The sequence below is a fragment of the Ovis canadensis genome, chromosome 4 (genome assembly GCF_042477335.2).
Source record: "Ovis canadensis isolate MfBH-ARS-UI-01 breed Bighorn chromosome 4, ARS-UI_OviCan_v2, whole genome shotgun sequence".
Classification (NCBI taxonomy): domain Eukaryota; kingdom Metazoa; phylum Chordata; class Mammalia; order Artiodactyla; family Bovidae; genus Ovis; species Ovis canadensis.
The window spans coordinates 63422347-63444383 of NC_091248.1; the positions used below are offsets into that span (position 1 = coordinate 63422347).

At 38.1% G+C, this 22037-nt stretch overlaps 2 protein-coding genes across 4 annotated transcripts in view; one reads left to right on the top strand and one right to left on the bottom strand.

Moving 5' to 3' along the window:
* The window catches only part of COG5 (component of oligomeric golgi complex 5), a 279231-nt gene extending 273775 nt beyond the window's left edge, over positions 1-5456 (bottom strand). The window contains exon 1 of one of the 2 annotated variants that reach the window (XM_069587900.1): positions 5322-5456. In XM_069587900.1, the coding sequence (XP_069444001.1) occupies positions 5322-5415 (94 nt within the window). In that variant the 5' untranslated portion in view covers positions 5416-5456. The remainder of the gene's footprint in view (positions 1-5321) is intronic. The other variant, XM_069587901.1, reaches the window with a different exon arrangement.
* On the top strand, positions 5208-21499 carry DUS4L (dihydrouridine synthase 4 like). Of its 2 annotated transcripts, none has more exons than XM_069587912.1 (7): positions 5208-5697; positions 10865-11001; positions 15194-15315; positions 17274-17391; positions 18452-18574; positions 19565-19791; positions 20488-21499. In XM_069587912.1, exons 2-7 carry the CDS (start codon positions 10886-10888, stop codon positions 20745-20747), a joined length of 966 nt encoding a protein of 321 aa, XP_069444013.1. In that variant the 5' UTR covers positions 5208-5697; positions 10865-10885; the 3' UTR covers positions 20748-21499. The 2 variants fall into 2 exon arrangements, with proteins under 2 accessions (XP_069444013.1, XP_069444014.1); XM_069587913.1 differs by lacking the exon at positions 5208-5697 and adding an exon at positions 6898-7004.
* Positions 21500-22037: the final 538 nt, after the last annotated feature.

Genomic DNA, 22037 nt, shown 5'->3' on the forward strand with positions numbered 1-22037 from the left:
AAATTAAATGACAGAACAATTGTAACCACAGTTAACATATTTTGAGATCTTTCTATACATCAAAAACTAACGAAAAGGCTTTCTGTTATGAAGAAGGAATACGTGGTGGCAACAGCAGAATAGTGGCAATATTTACTAAGAATATTCCTACACATCAGGTACTGACCTAAGTACTTTATACATACTAACTCATTCAATATGCACACAGACCTGTTGGAACTCATACTAATTTACTCTATATGCACACAACCCTGCTGGAAATATCATTCTCCCCATTTCACAGGTGAAGAGACAGGAAGAGATAAGGCATGAAACTTTGACCATCTCATTGTTTGACCCCAAGGCAGTCTAGCTCCAGAGCCCACCTCTGGACCACTACACATACTCCTAAAAGCTAGTTTTTAGGAGCACCAAAGAATTGATGCCTTCAAATTGTGATGCTGGAAAAGACTCTTTGAGAATCCCTTGGACAGCAAGGAGATCAAATCAGTCACCCTAAAGGAAATCAATCCTGACTATTCATTGGAAGGATTGATGCTGAAGCTGCAATACTTTGACCACCTGATGAAAAGACCCAATTCATTGGAAAAGACCCTGATACTAGGAAAGATTGAGGGCAGGAGGAGAAGAGGGCAGCAGGGTATACAATTGGAGAGTAGCACTGACTCAAAGGACATGAGTTTGAGCAATGAAACAGTGAAAGACAGGGAAGCCTGGCATACTGCAGTCCATGGGGCCACAAAGAGTTGGACATGATTAGCAAACGACAAAAAAAGCTAGTTTTATCAGTAAAAGAAAATATTGAGAAAAATTGAAAAAAAATACTAGCAACAGTTTTTAACACAAGAAAACAAGGCCAACAACAATAAGAAAACTGACTGTGTCTGAAAATTATGGTCTCCAGGATCTCCAGATCAATGCACAAATACTGTTACAATAAAGTGAATCTGAAATTTTAAAAGAACTAGGCACATACAAACTTACAGGTATTACTGAAATTGTGGATTTATGAGTGAAATAAGTAAAAGGAAGCAGAAACCATGTTGAATGTAGGCCCTTAAGAGAAAGAAAACAGGAGTGAATATAGCTGTTAAGATAACTTTCTGTATAGAGTGAAAGGAAAATGGAATTATGAATTAACAGTAGATACACAGAAGTGAAGTCAATGTAGGGAAAAAGGCTTATCTCCTAGCCATATCGTAGATATAGGTAAGACTGCCTTGACAAGAGATTATAAAACAAGCTATAATATAGAGTACTTTATAAAAACTTCAATTGTCTATATTCACTATGTTTCTCACGGGCAGTCTTTGTTTTCTGTACTACCACACCCACAGAGCCTGAACAATGCCTGACACACAGCAGGTATTCAATACTGGCTGAATGAATTAATCTATATATCAGTTACAAGTATCATTCTGCTAAAAGCAGAGATTCATTCTTGACTACTCTCGAAGTGGAGTGAAAGAAGGAAACTACTACTTTGGCCTTAATCCTGAGAACCCCATTTCCTTACAGTTTGCCAAGCAATTCTCAGAATCAAGGATCCCACCAGGCAGACAAGCGGAGAAGGTTATTCCAAAAGTGAAGGTTTAGAGGCAGCAAATACGATTGTATATTCTGAGGAATAAGGATAATACTGACTTCAGTATGTCTAGATCACAATGGATATTGACAGAAAGGGTAAAGAATGGCAGGATTTGAGGTTTCAAAGGAAGGCCGGGGTGCAGTTTGAAAAGAGGCTGGTAAAACAAGCAAAATGTTCAGACTATACCCCATTTACGGTTTTACAGCCAAGAAAGAGTGCTGTGAGCCTTGTGTTGTAGAACAGTTTCTGGCAGCAGGATGGAGGATGACTGAAAAGGGATTAGCCACGCAGTGGTATACTGGGGCTGGCTCAGACTGACTTCTCAGAGCCAACTGTTAAACTTTAAGGAATTGTATGAGCCAGCTGACATTTCATGTAGGCATCTTCAAACTGACCATGCTAAGGGTATTTATACCATGAAAACTGGCATATAATACAAAAGCGGAGATTTTGCTATTTTCTCAGAAAGCTGGTTTACCAGCATACTCACTGAATAGAGCCACAGGAGCCAGTAGGGTGCTATGTTAACAGCCCAAGTGACAGGATGGAGACCAAACACAGTGGCAGTAAGAATGTCAAGGAAGTGGCAAATATTCAGACACTACAATGTACAGGACTTAGACACAAGCTGAAAATGGGTGATTCGTTAGACCAAGGATTAAAAGATGATTTCCAAGTTTCTTGATTAACGGACATGTAATCTTTGTATAAACATGAATATGAATGTACCCCTGCCTCCACAGAACTCATAAACTAGAGGAGAACGAACATACACCTAACTTACCACATACAATTAAGGACGACAGAGACTACTAGAGCAAAGGGTTAGAGGAGAGGGGTGAAAAAAATTGATTTCACTTTTTCATGTGCAGAATCTATACTATCTGTTCACACACGGGCCTTTTTAATAACTTTTTATTTTGTATTGGGGTATAGCCGATCAACAATGTTGTTTCAGGTGAATAGCCACACATATGTATGTGTGGCTGAAAGGGATTCAGCCACACATATATATGTATCCAGTCTCCCCCAAACCCCCTTGCCATCCAGGCTGCCACATAACATTGAGCAGAGTTCCATATGCTATACAGTAAGTCCTTGCTGGTTACCCATTTTAAATATAGCAGTGTGTACCACATGCAGATTTTTCATATGTAGAATTAGCAGTGCTTGTTCACTATTAAGATAGAAATGTCCAGTAGACAGTGGTTCTATAGCTCAGAAGAGAGGTAAGGACCATATATGTGTACATTTGTGTACAAAGATATTAATAGTCAAACAATGAGAAAAAGACCAGATGATTTAGGAAGCCACTTTAGAATGCACAAAAAAATGGGGACAACAACTCAGAAGCAGGGAAACACCAAAATTTGGAGGTAAAGATAAAAATGAAAGCAATTAAATATTCAGAAAGAAAAAGAGGAGAGAATGGCAAAAACCAAAATGGACAGTTTAAATAAAGTAAATGGCCAGTAGTATCAAAGATATTTCAAAGATCAAACATAGTGAAGGCTGGATACTAATCATTGGTTTTGGAATCGGAGGAGAGAATATCCCTAATGCTTCTCTTTTATAGTTTTCTCATTCTTACAGGCATCACATCAGAAACATCTCACAAAATTTCAAACTATGCATCTACTCACCAACTCTATCAATCCTAATCTCCATCACTGGCAGATCCCTGACACAGTCAATCACTGTTATTGACAGGAATATTTACTTCCTTAGGAATGTTGTGGGAACAAGAGTGGAGTACATCACTGAATTGGGACACAATGAAGACAACAAGCATCTAAAGAAAGCTGAAAAAGAGCACTTAAAAGAATACGGAAATTTAAAAACAAAACAAACAAAAACCATGCAACTCACAAGCCACATGAGGAAAAGTATTTCAAAAGTCAAAACCTTTCATAAGATCAAGTAAGATAAGGACCAAAACGGTGTCCATTTGATTTATCCATGAAGCAAAGCGATCTCAATGGCACAGAATGAGAGTAACTGGTCCTGGAGGAGGCAGGAAGAAAATCCAGAACACCAAGAGCAGCGACTGTCTTTAGGAAGCAGTACACTTCTTTTATAATTAAAAACACCATGTTAAAGAAGAAAGGATGGCAACAGGTTCGGGCTAGTTCACAGATTTAATGGCAAGTAATCGAGGAAGCTCATGTCAGATTCTTTCAGGGAACTTGAAAACCATTTGTTAAGCTCAAAGGGAGTGGCTTGAAAAAAGTAAAGAAGATTTAAATCATTACTGCTGAAGATGAGAAAGATAACTAAATACAAAAATACAGAAAGCAGAACTGAGGCTTACGTACTGTCCAAAAACTGATTACAATTCCTGGAGTGAAACCTACTGAAATGAATACCCATGGGTGGCATGTACTACCTCCGTGCACTTCACCTGGAGAAGTTCTATTTATACTTCAAAACCAACTCCAACTAGTCTTTTTTGACATTCCCTAACCACCAAGTTATCATCCACTTTGTATTCATGTTTTACTTCATATATAATTCTACTGCTACCATTATAATGCTATATTACAATGTCTAACTTTATAATTTTACAGGACTATTTCCCCTACCAAAATCATAAGCTACTTAAGAGTGGAAATTGTATGTGTAACAGGAGTCAAGACTTCGTAAAACTGAATTTAAATTAAGATATAAAGATGCATTAGCCAGAAATCCTAGAGAACAGGATCTAGTTCAGAAAACAACATCATTAGTAAATCTTGGCAAAAGTATATAAATTATAATCAGAAGGCAAGAAACTAAGGGCAATAATAAAGCATACAACACAGAAAACAAACAGCAATTTAGAACTTTATTTCACTCATTTATAATCTGTTTTGTTCAACAAATGTGTATGTATGCTTCTCAGTGTGATGTTCAGTTTTTTAAAACACTCTGCACCTACCATAGGTTAACTCTACAGAATATAAAAAGGGATGTTACAATGCAGTAGAAAAGCCTAAGTATACAAATTATTTTTGTACAAGGTAGAACCTAATGTCGATTTGGGAAGGAAATTAAGAACAGATGAGAAGGGTCTTTAGAAATTTGAACTTTATTCTGAAAGAAAACAGATTTGGAGTACGTTAACATCACTAATACAATTGTGTGCGCTTCTCAAATGTAGTATGTCTAACTGAACTTGACTGCTATTTTCAATACATATGGTTAATCCCAGCTTGAATGAATGCTCCGAACCCTCCCCCATGTATGGTTGTGGATAAACCACTAGTAACAAACAAGCGAGCTTGTAAATGGGGCCACCTGCGCAGTCCAAGAATTTGTCAAAGGGGCGGAAGTTTCCAAATCTACATAAAAAGAGCCCCCCTTCATTAAGCGCTTGTCATCTGTCCTAGTTCTTACACTTTTCATGACATTAAACGCTTCATCCTTTGGTCAAGAACTGCGGTAGCAGTAGGTCCCGAGTGCGGAAACTCGGGACATCAGCGAAGCCTCAGGAGCGTGGAGGGTAGAGCTGAAATGAGGAGCCGCCAGAAACCAGGTGTCCCCAGGGCAACCGGAAAGAAACGGGTCAGCAAGTCCCTGGGGAAACACGTCGGCAAGGCTGGCACCCAGATGCCAGTGGGCCGGGCTGAGGGGAGTGGTCACGTCGAAACGGAAAACTTTCTGCAAAGCGACGGGTTGAATCCACCACCGAGGCCCAAGTGCGGAGCAGACAGCTCCCAAGCCCCATGGCCCGACCACAGCCCGGCCCCCTTACCGTCCTGCAGGAGCTCCCGCACAGTGGCTGCAGCAGCTCCGGAACCCGGAGCCCCACGGCCAGCCATAGAGACGCCGCCGTCACCACCTTCCATGTTGGCTGGTGTGGGAGTGATGCCGTCACAGCTGCGCGCCCCGCCCAGATGATGACGCAGAATTTGGGCGCCTCCCGCTCTGCCCAGTCTGAGGCTCCCGGCGGAGTAGGAGGATCCGCTCTACTGTGCTGGACCGAACCTGCCTGTGAGCGGCGTAGGGCCCGGATCTGGTGGGCACTGAGAGCCCAGCGTGTTGAGGAAGCCGAGGTCGCGGGACTGGCGCTTTCCTCCGTGTCCCGCCGTACCCCTGGTGCTAGCAGCGTTCTCCGGGCGGAGGAGAAGGTGAGCGCCAAAACGTGGCCGCGTCGTTTCCCGCTGAAGCAAGTATTTAATTAACTTAAGAACATAGGCCTCTTGATGGAGGCAAGAGAGCGGAGGCTTCTGGGAACTTCCTTTGCACACCTCAAGTACAGCTGGCGGGTGTTAATAGCTACCTACCTGTATCTGCTTCCCTTGTGGCTCAGCTGGGAAAGAATCCTCCTGCAATGAGGGAGACATGGGTTCGATCCCTGGGTTCGGAAGATCCGCTGGAGAAGGGAAAGGTTACCCACTCCAGTATTCTGGCCTGGAGAATCCCATGGGCTGTACAAGTCGATGGTGTCGGAAAGAGTAGGACACGACTGAGCGACTTTCACGTCACCTGTATCTGCCACATGCCTTGCTTCGCATTCTTGGAATAAAGGCAGGTGGAGAAAGCTTCGAGAGGAAAGTTGCCACGAATGAATACTGGGGAGAATTAGGAAGAGCCGAAAATCGGTGAAGTAGGACAACTGAAACAGAAATAAGTGGGACTCAGTCTATACCTACTCTCCCATGTGACAGTATCCTTAGGATTTTTCTACTGCTTAGCTTCAGCCAAGTGAGCGACACCACACTTCTTATTACAAATTGATGAATTTTCCATTTTTTTGAGCTGTAAGATCAAGTTAGTTCCCATTACATCGGCACTGTTCACCTCTGCTTCTCCCTCGATAAATTAATAGTAAGTTGACAGGTCAGCCACACGTGTGCAAGAAGGTTAAGCATTTCTTTGTAAAAAGATCATACATTTTCCTTTGTGTACATTAAGTATGTACACAGGGAACCAATTTTTCCCAGTGCCAGAGCTACAGGTTCTCTTGATTCTGCTAACAGATCTTTGAGGATGTCAAATACTTAATCATGCCAAACGCTGTTCGAGGTATTTTATATATCTAGACGTATTAGATACGCATAAGAACTCAAGCAAGCAAGCCTCAGCTCAGTGCTTTATGCTTAGCCTTGACGTTGTAACAGAGGTTCTTCGCTAATATATTTGATATCAATCCTGGTGTGAATAGGATTGATTGTTCTGAATGGAGGTCTCGAAAATTGTCGAGCAATGTGCCCAGAGTCACATTAGATTTCATTATCAATAATACACAAAATTTGACTAATAATTTTTAAATAAGCATTGTCTTTGAATTATGGATCATTTTTCCTTTCCTGGCTGTTACCAAAAAGTTGCAGAACATTCATTCAATGAAGAATTTTGAATCTCTACCTGTATATACCAGCTTAAGTGTAGAACATTGGACTCAATTCCTGTCTTATCCCGAAGGAGCTAAGAGGTACATATAAACCCATTTAAACAAAACAATAATATCACGTGCTTTGGAGAATATGGATTTATTTATTCTGAAGCTTGATGGCACATTAAAATCACCTGGAAAGCTTTAACAACCACTGATACCTGTATCCTAAGCCCAGATATTCACATGTAATTGTTCTGGGGTATGATTTGGGCATCCTGCTTAAAATCTCCCTACCTCATTCTAATGTACAACCAAGATTGAGAACTACTGATTTCTTCATTCAGCAAAAAAGGGGAACCCTTCTTTGTGCCATGTAAGGGAACAAGAGTGAATAAGAATGAAATTATTCCCACTAAAGTCACAGTGACCCAGTTGCCGTTGGACCACCTTTTTAGTCTTTACCTCATTCTCACTCTTCTGTGATGTGTAAGATGCCCATCCCCTCCTTCCTTTGTAATAATAATAGCCCTCTCTTGGCTTCTAAATATCACGGTTCAGGTTTATTCCTTCCAGCTCCGAAGTTCATCTCACTGTCTCCTTTATATTCAAGTTTTTTCTCCCTTTTACTTAAATGTTGGTGCTTTTAATGATTTCTACACATATGGTATGGTACCCATAAGTACTTTGTCCATGTTTTTAGTTTCAACATATTACCAGAGGTTCACTTCAGTCACTCAGTCCAACGCTTTGAGACCCCATGGACTGCAGCATGCCAAACTTCCCTGTCCATCACCAACTCAAACTCATATCCATCAAGTCGGTGATGCCATCCAGCCGTCTCATCCTCTGTTGTCCCCTTCTCTTCCTGCATTCAATCTTCCCCAGCATCAGGGTATTTTCCAAAGAGTCAGTTCTTTGCATAAGGTGGCCAAAGTATTGGAGTTTCAGCTTCAGCATCAGTCCTTCCAGTGAATATTCAGGACTGATTTCCTTTCACATGGGCTGGTCTGATCTCCTTGAAGTCCAGGAGTCTTCAACACCACAGTTCAAAAGCATCCATTCTTCAGCGCTCAGCTTTCTTTATACTCCAACTCACACATCCATACGTGAGTACTGGAAAAACCATAGCTTTGTTGGCCAAGTAATGTCTCTGCTTTTTAATATGCTGTCTAAGTTGGTCATATCTTTTCTTCCGAGGAGCAAGCGTCTTTTTAATTTCATGGCTGCAGTCACCACCTGCAGTGATTTTGGAGCCCAAGAAAATAAAGTCTCTCACTGTTTCCAATATCTCCCCATCTATTTGCCATGAAGTGATGGGACCAGATGCTGTGATCTTCGTTTTCTGAATGTTGTTTTAAGCCAACTTTTTCACTCTCTTCTTTCACCTTCATCAAGAGGCTTTTTAGTTCTTCACTTTCTGCCATCAGGGTGCTGTCATCTGCATATCTGAGTTTATTGATATTTCTCCCAGTAATCTTGATTCCAGTTTGTGCTTCCTCCAGCCCAGCGCTTCTCATGATGTACTCTGCATATAAGTTAAATAAGCAAGGTGACAATATGCAGCCTTGACGTACTCCCTCCCCAATTTGGAGCCAGTCTATTGTTCCATGTTCAGTTCCAACTTTTGCTTCTTAACCTGCATACAGGTTTCTCAGGAGGCAGGTAAGGTGGTCTGGTTTTCCCATCTCTTAAAGAATTTTCCACAGTTTATTGTGATCCACACAGTCAAAGGAACTCTCTTGCTGGAACTCTATGGAACTCTCTTGCTTTTTCAATGACCGAACGGATGTTGACAGTTTAATCTCTGGTTTAACCTAGAGGTTAAAGACTCAATCTATATCTCTAGCTTTTTCTTAAGAACCATATCTATATAACCCTTATGAGGCATCACCACCTGGAAATCAGCTGAGTACCTCTTTGATGTGCCCAAGCATTGACTCATGTTTTACTGCCAAAGCCTGTCCATTCTTCCTTCTGGTTCTCTGTCTCATTGATTGGAATTGCCATCCACCAGGCTCTAAAGCCAAAAATGTTGACATCATCCTAATATTTTCTCTTAGCACATATAACTCGTGCTGTCATCAGGTGATTTCCAACCCTTAAATGTCTTGCTAGTTTATTTTTATTTCTAAATAGCTCCTAAATGCATTCTCTTTCCTCACTCCCAGACTCCCAGATCAGATACTCATTACACATGGCTTGGTCTACTACAGTGGCCTCCTTACTAGTATTTTATCAACACCCCTAACCCCTCCAGTGAAATCTTTCCAAGTCAGAAATCTGATCCTGCTTCATTTCCCTGCTAAATTTTTTTCAATTATAACTAGTGTACAAGGAGAGACAACTTACACAAGAATACATTCCCATGGAAGTATGTCATATGCACACGTTAACATGTTGAGTGCACATGTAAAAATTACCCACACAGCAGGAAAAGCCCTAGAGTATAAATCTAAAAAGTCTTAGCCTGGTGTACAAAGCCCATTACTATGGAGGCACTCTCATATCCTGTCTAGTTACAGCTCAAGCAGTGCTGAACTATTCATGGTTCACTAAAAACAAGCATTTTCATGCTGCTATGGAGTTTTTTGTACTGTTCTTTGTAACTGTATACTTCCCCAACTTCACTGACTCCTCTAGGCAGTTATTTCTACAATGCTGAAATTGTGTCTGAGTGTGTATATTAACGTTACTGTGTAAGTTTGTTTAATACATTTTTAAAGGCACCAAAAATATTTTCATCTGTGTTCTCAGCATGTAGCAGGAAATTAACCTTTGTTGAATGGAAACAAATAAGATCAACTGGGATTCCAAGAAGATTGTCAGGGTCCTCAGGATGGGGAATTAAGAATACAGGGACTATGAGCCGAAGAAGATGGGCTCAGGGTTTAATTAAAGGTACCACTTAGTTGACACACCCACCTCTAAATGTTTATTGTCAAATGATAAATGGTGATAAACTCATAAACAGTAATCAGTAAAACTAGTTTATCTTATTCCACCTGTACATTCTACCTAAGGAAATTAAATTATTAGTTTATATTTAGTCTATATCAATACTTTCAGATTTAGCCAACCAAAAAGTTTCATGGTGAGCAATTAGACTTTTCTAAAGTTAGCCAGTATTTGTTTTTAAATTACGAAGGCCAAAATTGGAATTAGTAACAGCCACCACTATGAAATGATAAGATTTTAAGTACAATACAGCAACTGTAAAACACTTAGGAATTACCTAATTTAATCACTTGTCCCTCGGGGTATAATAGTGATTTACTATGCAGCTATGTGATTACAATTGAGATTTTCATGAAACAATGTTCACAAAACATTTAAATGTTTAAAAATATAATTAAAAGTTTGTTTGCCTTCTGATTCAAATAAAAAGAATAGGATTTGAGAATAAGAATAAACATTAAACATACCAGTATATCTTTTGAAATGCTCAGTACTTAAGCTGTTCTGTTACTACCATTTAACTTTCCTGGATAAAAAAAGGCATTTCAAAGTGCCAGACATACTTAGTACTATATATGAGTTGATTCAATCAAATTTCTTGGTTAAATCAATGCCAAACAAAGTAAAATGGAAAAACTAAAATAACATGGAAAATAATAACATGTTTTAGTTTTCCATATCCTGAGCACTTATTAATTTGAGCAGAAACTGTTACTACAGTCAGTTAAGTATAAAATTCAAAACTGCTAGTTTTTGACTTAAACAAGCATAATTTATATAAAATATAAACGTTATAATTTCACATTGTGCTAAAAACTATCCATGACCTATAAATAAAGTCAGAATTTGGTAATATCCTATTCAATACTGTGAAAAAAAACTAAGATTCCTAAGCCTACAAAACCTAATGAAAAATTCATGTTCTTGGTAATTGAAATTGTAAGAATGATGAGATTCAAGTGAAAGTGCCTTCCTCCATGCAAACTAATTGTCTTTTTCAGATTTGAAATAAATCTGTTTTCATGAAGAGTGACTGCATACAAACTACATCATGTCAAGAAAGAAAAAAAGATCCTATAGAAATGTTTCATTCTGGGCAGCTGGTAAAAGTCTGTGCCCCAATGGTGCGATACTCAAAGTAAGTGTTGTTAAATGGTTAATGAGCTTAGGTATGATTTCCTTTTTATGCTCTGACTTTTTAAAAAGTAAGACCACCCCACCACATGGATCTTCAAATGCCTAGCTTTGGGACTAGGATACAGGCTTGAGTCCTGATGCTGTTACCTGCCTGGCATGTGTATGATCTAAGTGGCCACAGTATTTGTCTGTTTAAGACTGGCTTATTTCACTGAGCATAATCCTCAAGGTTCACCCATGTGTTTCTTCCTTTTTAAGAACAAATAATATTCCGTTGTGTGTATATGTTACATTTTGTTTATCCATTCATTCATTCATTCAGCCCAGCTTGAGTTGCTTGCATCGTTTGACTCTTGGGAATAATACTTCCATGAACACGGATATATAAATATCTTTTGAGACCTTGCTTTTTGTTCTTTGGGGTATTTGCCCACAAGCGGAATTGCTAGATTATGTGGCAATTCTGTTTTTAATTTTTGAGGAATTGCCCTGCTGTTTACCATAGTAGCTACACCATTTTACATCCCTACCAGCAGTGCGCAAGAGTTTCAGTTTCTCAGCATTCTCATCAGCACTTACTCTTCTGGGGGGTTGTTGTTACTGTTTTAATAGCCATCCTAATGAATGTGAATTATCTCATTGTGGCTTTTATTTGTCTTTTTCTAGTGATGTTAAGCATCTTTCCCTGTGCTCATTGGCCATTTGGGTATCTTCTTGGGAAAAATCTCTTCAAACCCTTTGCCCATTTTTTAATCAAGATTGTTTGGTTTTTTGTTGTCCCAGTTTTGCTTACTCTTGAGTTTTAAGAGCTCTTTTTATTTTATAGACAGATCTTTTGTCAGATAGGTGGCTTACATATGTGTTCTCCTGGCATGTAGCTTGTCTTTTCATTCTCTTACCATGTCTTTTGCAAAGCAAAAGTTTTTACTTAATGATGAAGTCCATCTTATCAATATTTCCTTTCGCAGATTGTGCTTTTGTTTTCAAGTATAAGAAATCTTTATGTAGCTCTAGATATTAAAGATTGTGTCCTACTTTTTTTTCTTAAAGTCTTCTAGTTTACGTTTTACATTTAAGTTCATAATTCCTCATTTCTATGTGAGTATGAGACATAGGCTCAGGTTGGTTGGTTTATTGTTTTTGCTGGCAGTTGTCTATTCCAGCACCATTTGTTGAAAAGGCTGTCTTTCCATTATTGAATTACTTTTGCATCTTTATCAAAACTCAGCTGAGCATGTTTATATGGTTCTTTTTCTGCACTCTCTGGTCTATTGATCTATGTGTCCCTCTACCAGTACCACACAGTCTTGATTACTGTCAATTCAGTTCAGTTCAGTCGCTCGGTCGTGTCCAGCTCTTTGCGACCCCATGAACTGCAGCATGTCAGGCCTCCCTGTCCATCACCAACTCCCAGAGTCCACCCAAACCCATGTGCATTGCATCGGTGATGCCATCCAACCATCTCATCCTCTGTGGTTCCCTTCTCCTCCTGCCCTCAATCTTTCCCAGCATTAGGGTCTTTTCAGATGAGTCAGCTCTTCGTATCAGATGGCCAAAGTATTGGAATTTTAGCTTCAACATCAGTCCTTCCAATGAACACCCAGGACTGATCTCCTTTAGGATGGACTGGTTGGATCTCCTTGCAGTCCAAGGGACTCTCAAGAGTCTTCTCCAACACCACAGTTCAAAAGCATCAATTCTTTGGTGCTTAACTTTTTTTATGGTCCAACTTTCACATCCATACATGACCGCTGGAAAAACCATAGCCTTGACTAGATGGACCTTTGTTGGCAGAGTAATGTCTCTGCTTTTTAATATGCTGTCTAGGTTGGTCATAACATTCCTTCCAAGGAGTAAGAGTCTTTTAATTTCATAGCTGCAGTCACCATCTGCAGTGATTTTAGAGCCCAGAAAAATAAAGTCTGACAGTTTCCACTGTTTCCCCATCTATTTCCCATGAAGTGATGGGACTGTATGCCATGATATTTGTTTTCTGAATGTTGAGCTTTAAGCCAACTTTTTCACTCTCCTCTTTCACTTTCATCAAGAGGCTTTTTAGTTCTTCTTCACTTTGTGCCATTAGGATGGTGTCATCTGCATATCTGAGTTGATTGATATTTCTCCCAGCAATCTTGATTCCAGCTTGTGCTTCCTCCAGCTCAGCGTTTCTCATGATGTACTCTGCATAGAAGTTAAATAAGCAGGGTGACAATATACATACAGCCTTGACGTACTCCTTTTCCTATTTGGAACCAGTCTGTTGTTCCATGTCCAGTTCTAACTGTTGCTTCCTGACCTGCATACAGATTTCTCAAGAGGCAGGTCAGGTGGTCTGGTATTCCCATCTCTTTCAGAATTTTCCGCAGTTTATTGTAATAAACCTTGAAATTAAGTAATCTGATAAATCCCACTTTCCTTTTTCAAAATTGTTTTAACTGTTTAGTTTCTTTGCCTTTCCAAATGAATTTTAGGATGATCTTTACCTACAAAAAAAAATCTTAGTGGAATTTTCATAAGAATTGTATTAAATATGCATATCAATTTGGGGAGAATTGAATTCCGTGTTGTGTTGAGTCTCCTTATAAACACAGTATCTCTCCATTTATTTAGATCTTTGATTTCCTTCATTAGTGTTAAGTGTTATATAGTTTTCAGCATACAAATTCTGTCCATATTTTGTAAGGCTTACACTCAGTTATTATACTTTTAATTGTGGTGCTCATGTGTTCATTGCTGGTATATAGAAGTAAAACTGCTTTTTGTGTTTTATTCTTACATTCTGTGAATTTGCTATGTTTACTTATTGCTTCTAGGAGGTTCCTCTTATAAATTCCTTAGGATTATCTAAGTAGTTAAGTCACTTGCAAATAGAGATAGTTTTACTTCTTCCTTTCCGTCTGAAGCCTTTTATTTCATTTTCATGGCTCATTGCACTGCCTAAAGTTCCAACACCGTGCTGAATAAGAATGATGAGAGCAGACATCTCTCCCTTGTCCTTGATCTGGTGGGGAAAGTATTCTTTCACCTTTAAGTATCATATGAAGTGTAGAATTTTTTGTGTATGTTCCTCATCAACTTGAGAAAGTTCCCTCTATTCCTGTTTTTCTGGGAGGTTTTAGTTTTTAATCCTGAATGTTTTGCAAAGTGCTTTTTCTGCATCAGTTGATACAGTCATGTGATTTTTTTTTCTCTAGCCTGTTAATATGGTGGATTACAGTGCTTGATTCTGGATGTTGAAACTTCTGCTCTAACTAGCTTTTTCTGATACCACCACAGCAGGGGAAGGATGAGAAAGCACCACCTCATTACTCTCAGGTAGAGGTAGAAGTCTAGGTTTTCCACTTGGTCTCCTTTGACACCCCAGGGGCATAAGGCTCCTCATTACCACTGAGCAGGGCTAAGAGTTCCAGCTCCCCATGCAGGGGGTGGCCTGGTAACTGCTGGGCAATGATGAAAGGCCTGGCTCTTCACTAAGCATTCTCTGACACTGTTCCCAGGGTGAGGGAGAAGGCTGCCTTGCTGCTGCACTGTTGGTGTGGAATTCCAGGCTCCCCACTTGGTCTCCACTGGTAGCCTCCTTGTTTCTGGCCAGCAAGGATTAAAGTTCCAGTTTCCTACCTGGCATTCCCTAACACCACTGTGGAGGGGTGTTAGAGAACTTTGTGACAGCTTTGGAAGGCTAGAAGTCGAGGCTCCCTACTCGAGCTTTACTTGTGGAGGTGCAGGCCACAGATTTTTCTCTGGTGTTGGGCTAGCGTAGAGTCATTATTACCTAAAAGCTTGCTAAGCTGCACCCTTCTTGGTCCTTGGGGTGAAATGAGCGGGCTTTTGCTGGGGATGTTTTTGTCTGCATCCATTGCTGTTTCCAGGTTGCCAGCTTCTTCAGTTTCAAACCTAGGATATTTGAGGGAAAAACAAAACTCGGAGAACTCACCATTGTCATTCCTTAGGTCCTGCCCAAGGTCACTAGCCTGTCTGCTCTCTTCTCTCCCCCTTTCAGAGTTTGCTTATGTTTGTTTTGTATATAATATCCAGAGTTTTTAGTTACACTAAGCAAGAGGGATAGGAAGAGTACATCTACTGCATCTTTCCGTAGCAGAACTTTTATTAATATTTAATGAATAACTAAACTCTGAAGAAGATAGGATTATCATGCTTTCTGAATGCCTAATTAAAGTTTTATATGCTCACAGGTTGTCTTTTAGAACACTAGTCAGAAAATACGATTGTGATCTGTGCTATACACCAATGATAGTTGCTGCTGATTTTGTCAGATCTGCAAAAGCCAGAGACAGTGAATTTACCACAAATCAAGGTATGTGAAAGCCAGAGTTTGCTGTCTTTGTAAAACTTAAAAAACAAAAAAACTCAACACTCTTGTCTAATCAGACAACAGAATTTGAAGAGTTTATTTTAAAATCTTTAATGTGTTTTTCCTCAGCGCCTTGTAAACTATGAATAATTTATCAAAGTGTAAGTCAGCCTCCATTCAGGGCCCCATTCTGTCACCTGGCAGATTCCTGTCTCACTGCCACCAGCCATATCCCACCCCAAACTGTCCTGCAGACAGCTCCAAGTGAGCACTCTAGAACTTAAATCTGATCACTTCTTTTCCCTAACTCAAAATCTTCCTTAGACCTCTCATCACCTAAAGCATTGGTTCTCAAAGTGATTTCCCAGACCACTTAGCATCAGCATTATCTGAAAACTCATTAGAAATGGAAATTCTAGACTCCACTCCAAGCCTGCTTAATCAGAAACTCTGGGTATGTCACAAGCAATCTGTGTTTTTAAAAGCTCTTCAGGTGCTTCTGAGGTTGCTAAAGATGGAGAGCCACTGACCTAAAGAGGAAAATTCCAGCACGTGTAGATAATAGAAAGTTCTTCATGATCTAGAACACTGAACACATGTTCTGCAGCTTTATCTTCCATCAGTTTTTCTCCATGGCCCACCGACTTTATTCTTCAAAATACTAAGTTATTTTAAGTCCCTGAACATGCCCTAATCTCTCACACTGCTCCACCTAGAGTATCCTTCTTAGTCAGGCCTGTCCCCTTATCCCTGTCTCTTTGGGAAAGGACACTTCATACTTCTTAATGCTCTAAAGTTGTGACCAAGGAACTCTCCTAATCACACTCCATTTATGTCCATTGCCTAAGCACAGACTTTTTGTTGTACTTAATCGTACTGTACTGTGATTTCCTCCTTACGTGTCTGTCTCTCCCACTAGACTATGGGCTTCTTGAGGGTTGGAATTTTTTTCTTGTGGATTTGTATCCTCAGCTTCTAGCCCAGCATTGAAAATACATTTGACCAATAAATGATTGTTAAATTGAAATTTTATAACTCTCAAGTTACGAAACAGAAAGAACCCTACCTATATCCTCAGGAATAAGGAAGGGGCACAGATAATACTCAAAGACAAACTAAGAACTGGAGAAAATAGAATATTTTTATGCTTATGATAAGATAGCAAAGCTAATTGTTTTATTTTTAAATTTAAATAATAAAAAGGGAGCAACCAAAAGAAAAATTGCACATAGAGAACTCTGCAAAAAGTATGGAGAGAAAGGCTACAAATAAAAAATATGTTGTTACATATACAGTGTAGGATAAGTTGTAAGGAAACCAGAACTGTCATCCATATTGGTGTATATGTATATCGGTAAACTCTTCTAAGAAAATTTTATAGTATCTTTCAAGATGTTAATACCTGCCCAGGAGTTATACTCCTAGGATTTTATTTCATGAATATACTCACAAAAATATGTATATAAAGTATCTTCATCATTGTTTGCAAGAGTCTCAAATAAAAAACAGTCTGTAGTTCACCGTCATAGTGGAATATGCACTAAAAACAAGAAAATAGGTCTGCATATAGATCTCAGGTACATCAGGGGAAAACACCATAGAGATAGCAATGTATTTAGAATGTTCACATTTGCTTAAATTTTACAGGTCTTCGTAATGTTTTAGAATGCAGTATAATCTCACCTTTAGGAAAGGAGTCTATTTGGCAAAAGTGTTATACTTTTCATTTTATCAGATTTTGTACTGTTTGAATTTGTACCAAGTCTAAATTGCAATAATAATTGCAATTAAATTAAATTGTAATAATTTAAAATATTTTAAATTATTTTAATGCTATATGGTTTGAATACATGCTTCTTAGTCTAAAAATAGAATTTTATCCTGTACAAACATTAAAATTTGTTATCTCATATGTGTGTGTATTTCTGTAAATTTTAATGTTGAGCTATTCATTTTATCAGGTGATTGCCCATTGATTGTTCAGTTTGCTGCTAATGATGCAAGACTTTTATCTGATGCTGCTCGTATAGTCTGTCCTTATGCGAATGGAATAGACATTAACTGTGGTTGCCCTCAGAGGTAAAGCTCAAAGAAGTTGGAAGAATTCTCAAAAGATTAGGAAAAACTAGTGAACATGGTAAACTATCATTCTGGTATTCCAAAAACTGAAAAGTAAGGAAAATAGACATAAAGAACTTGGGCTCTAAGCAGCAAGAAAAACTAAGGAAATCTTAGTTAGAAACACACATGCAAAGATATTTTCTGATGGCTGTAACAGTGTATAGACCCTTGACAAGTTTTTGTCTCACCTCACCACTAGAATTTTTTTATGTGTGCATCTGCCTTGAACCTCATCCATAAAGTAGTTATGTGAGACTCTGATGTTTATAACAACTCCTAAAATGTATTTTTACTGCTGTGTTAGACATACTTGCTCCAAGCACGGTGATTCTATGATTTCGGAGATCACCACTTGTTTTCTCTTACTTAATTTCAGTTGTAAGAATACCTTCTTATAATTACCTTTTCTTCTTATACTACAGTTACTTGGTTGAGTCTGAGTAACTGTGTGTTGATAGAATGTGCTTAATTTGATGATAATATCCTTACCTCTTGGCACCATACTAGATTATCTGTCAATAATTCAAAATATGTTCAAAGAATGAAGCCAAGGTTTTACATATAGCATAATCCAAATCAGATTAGACATGTTTGTATACTCATTAGTAGAGTTCAGTAAGCTGTTTAGTGGTGTTGGAATGCTGTAAGCCAAAAATATCTTTCTACTCTTAAGATTAATAAAACTTCTTGTTATGTATAATAAACATCACATTTGGAGTTGAAAAAATCTGAAGTAATTACAATTAATTACAAATACTTAAATCTGTTTTGGTTGAATGAACTTTAATTTTCTCACTTGCCAGTGAAAACCATTTCCCCTAAATACTTCTTGATCTGGGAACATGTTTTCCTAATCTTGATACACTTAGAAATGTTGGATCTATGAATTTTAAAAATTATGGTTCCATTCCAGATTACTAACTAGAGAAATAGATAAATGCACTTACTGTGCTTTTAGAATTGCATCTTCTCTTCCAGTTGTTTACCATTTATTTGTTGTTATGTTTACTTTGTGAAGGTGGGCATTGGCAGAAGGTTATGGAGCTTGCTTAATAAACAAGCCAGAGCTTGTTCGAGACATGGTGAAACAAGTAAGAAATCAAGTGGAAAACCCCAGATTTTCAGTATCTATTAAAATAAGGTAAAGGTAATATTTTAATCTCTTGGTATGATAGTCCGTCCATTACTCAGGAAACAAAAGAATATTCCTTTTGTCTGAAGATGTGGAGATGTCTCCTTTTAGTATGCAGGCATCTGCATGCATGCTCAGTTGCTTCAGGCATGTATGATTCTCTGTGACCCCATGGACTACAGCCCACCAGGCTCCTCCTCCATGGGATTCTCCAGGCAAGAATACTGAAGTGGGTTCCCATACCCTCCTCCAGGGGATCTTCTTGACCCAGGGATCAAACCTATGTCTCCTGCATTGCCAGGCGGATTCTTTAGCCACTGAGCCACCTGGGAAGCCCCACATAGGCATCTAGAATATGAAAATGTTGAAACAAAGATGCTTAGTGAATTAATAGATACCATAATTTTTATTTATAATTTAAAACAATTTCTTCTTATTTAATAAAAATTAAAATATCCCTTTATTATTAAAAAACTCACTCCCAAAAGAAACAACTCTTTCCACGTACTATTGAAATAAATAATGCTAAGAAACATTTCTGTTATCAAGAGTAGAAAATAGGAATAATATTTGCACTAAAATTTCACATCAAAAATGAAAAATTATAGTTTTTTGGTGACAGCTTAAAAACATTTTGATAAATTATTATAATTCTCCCACTTGTGGATTGGAGCATGCACAGCAAATATTACATAGCAACTTTCAATGCATCTGTGATAGTACTTTGATGAATCTTTCAGTTATCAAAGCCAGAAAAGAGCCACTAGGTAACAGTTCTTTGTCATCCTGTTATTGCCAGTGGTGAAATAGCTAAATTCAAGATCTTGAATGGGAACTGATAGCTGAACAAAACTTTACTGATAGTGGTATGTGGTGATAATATGAACAGCATAACTAAATTAAATAATGTAGTAGATGAAATAATGTTCTGTTTATTGATATTAGCATTAATTAAGATTTGTGTGCTATAAAAAGATAGATATGATTTTGAAATTATAGGATCCATGATGACCTTACAAGAACTGTAGATCTCTGTCGAAAGGCTGAAGCAACAGGAGTTTCCTGGATTACAGTCCATGGAAGAACTGTTGAGGAAAGACATCAGCCAGTTCACTATGAGGCCATTAAAATAATTAAGGAAAGTATGTCTATACCTATAGTTGCTAACGGAGACATCAGAAGCTTAAAAGAAGCAGAAAATGTGTGGCATATTACTGGGACAGATGGTAAGAAATAAGTCCTTTGACTTTTTTGTTTTTTAATTAGAAAAATTAAAAAATGGGGGTGAGAGAGTAATGTTAATGTGGTTTTCATTATTTTTCTTTCAAATGGAGCCATATTTTCCTGTTGTACCAATTTAAGCTAAGCAGTTTACTAAAATGTTAATCCTTTCACTTAGGAACAACAGATTATTTTAATTGGGATGAATTAGTTCAGGTACTTCTCTGCCACCGTCTCATCCACTGAGTGACCAATAGAGCCTACAGAATAGAAATGAGAATTTGTGAATGAAAGAGTGGCTACAGGAGCCAAAGAAACCCCAGACTGCTATACAGTTTCATTATCCACCTCAACTTTGGCATATCAAGCCCTGTGATACCTATTGCTAGATGAGAGAATGCAAATAAACTTAACTTTAAGCAAATCCAATTTATAACAATCCAGGTTTACCCTGAAAAAAAACCCAAAACTAATTTTTAATGTAGAAGTATTTAAAACGTTAGAAAGTCTTACAAGTTGCATTTACACTTGATTGGTTTATAAAAGTATAAAAATGAATTGTTTAATAAGAATGAGACTAAGGGCATTGTAAAATCTGGTAATAAATTATTTTTTAATATTGTCAGTCTGTTTCATTGAGTTTGACCCCATAACCATGAGTTCTTAATGTGTGGACAAATGAAATATGCTTTAATTTGTAGGTGTGATGGTTGCAAGAGGACTCTTAGCAAACCCGGCCATGTTTGCTGGATATGAGGAAACCCCACTGAAATGCATCTGGGACTGGGTTGACATTGCTCTTGAACTTGGAACTCCTTATATGTGTTTCCATCAACATTTAATGTATATGATGGAAAAGATAACTTCAAGGCAGGAAAAAAGAATATTCAATGCTTTGTCAAGCACATCAGCAGTCTTAGATTATCTTACAGACCATTATGGGATTGACCGTACTTCCTGAATTATTTTCTTTCTGCAGTGAAACCATCGAAGGTCACATCTTGGTTTTTACTTTGAATCAGTGACTCTAAAACATTAATATAAAAACAATGCCCTGACAGAATTTTTAAAAATCACTCCTGGACCACATTCTCAGAGATAGATTCTGGTTCAGTAGATCTCTAGGGTAGACCCAAATTTTAATTTTAAAAAAGATCCTAAGTGTTTCATAGATTGACGGACCTTGCTCTGAATCCTATTATGAATTAAAATGTGAGAATTTTTTTCCTAAAGGAAACACGTTTTTAACATTTTTAAATAAATAAAACTTTTTTTAATACTAAAAATATGGCTCATATGGTATCTGTTGGTTAACATGAAGTGTTTTAAATGAAAATCAGTGCAGAAAAGTGAAACAGCAAATGCCAACATCTATATGAAATGAAAAGGAAAAAAATTCTGTATAGAATTGCTTTCAGGGCTTAAATTCAAAGTTTAGGTTGGAAAATTAAACTGCTACTTCCTAATTCATGAATTACACACCTTATGGTATTTGTTTTAAATTGTATGTAACAAATTAATTAGATGTGATGTTTTCTGTAATTTAAAACTAAGGGAGACTTTCCTGGTGATCCAGTAGTTAATACTCCTTCCAGTGCATGGAGGTGCAGGTTCAATTCCTGGTTGGGAGCCAAGATCTCAACCTTTAATGCCTCGAAGCCATTAAAACCCCAAATGATCTACATCAAAAATAAAAAATCTTTATTAAAAAAAGCTAAGATTCTGTGAAATTCTTTAAATGACATTATATTTGTTACATTTCAAGCCTTCTAAATTCTTAGAAGACTGAGAGCTTGGTAAATATCAGTTCAGTTCAGTTGCTCAGTCAGGTTTGACTCTTTGCTACCCATGGACTGCAGCACCCAGGCTTCCCTGTCCATCACCAACTCCTAAAGCCTACTCAAACTCATGTCCATTGAGTCAGTGATGCCATCCAACCATCTCATCCTCTGCCGTCCCCTTCTGTCACCTTCAATCTTTCCCAGCATCAGGGTCTTTTCCAATGAGTCAGTTCTTCACATCAGGTAGCAAAATACTGGAGTTTCAGCATCAGTCCTATATATAAATGATACTGTTAATTTCTATCTCCTACATCTTAAATAAAAAATTTGGTCAATAGTCTAGAGATACACAGTTGGCCCTTGGTGCTAAAATATTTTATATATGGGACTTGAGCATCCACAAATTTTGGTACCTGCAAGAGTCCTAGAACCAATGCCCGACACATACCAAAAGACAACTGTGTACTTGA

What these genes read in the sequence shown, in the direction of transcription:
- DUS4L (XM_069587912.1), top strand. Translation starts at nt 10,886, where the DNA reads ATGAAGAGTGACTGCATACAAACTACATCATGTCAAGAAAGAAAAAAA. An exon ending in AACTGTGGTTGCCCTCAGAG is followed by an intron (nt 17,392 to 18,451) that starts GTAAAGCTCAAA and finishes TACTTTGTGAAG; the next exon opens with GTGGGCATTGGCAGAAGGTT. An exon ending in GCATATTACTGGGACAGATG is followed by an intron (nt 19,792 to 20,487) that starts GTAAGAAATAAG and finishes TTTAATTTGTAG; the next exon opens with GTGTGATGGTTGCAAGAGGA.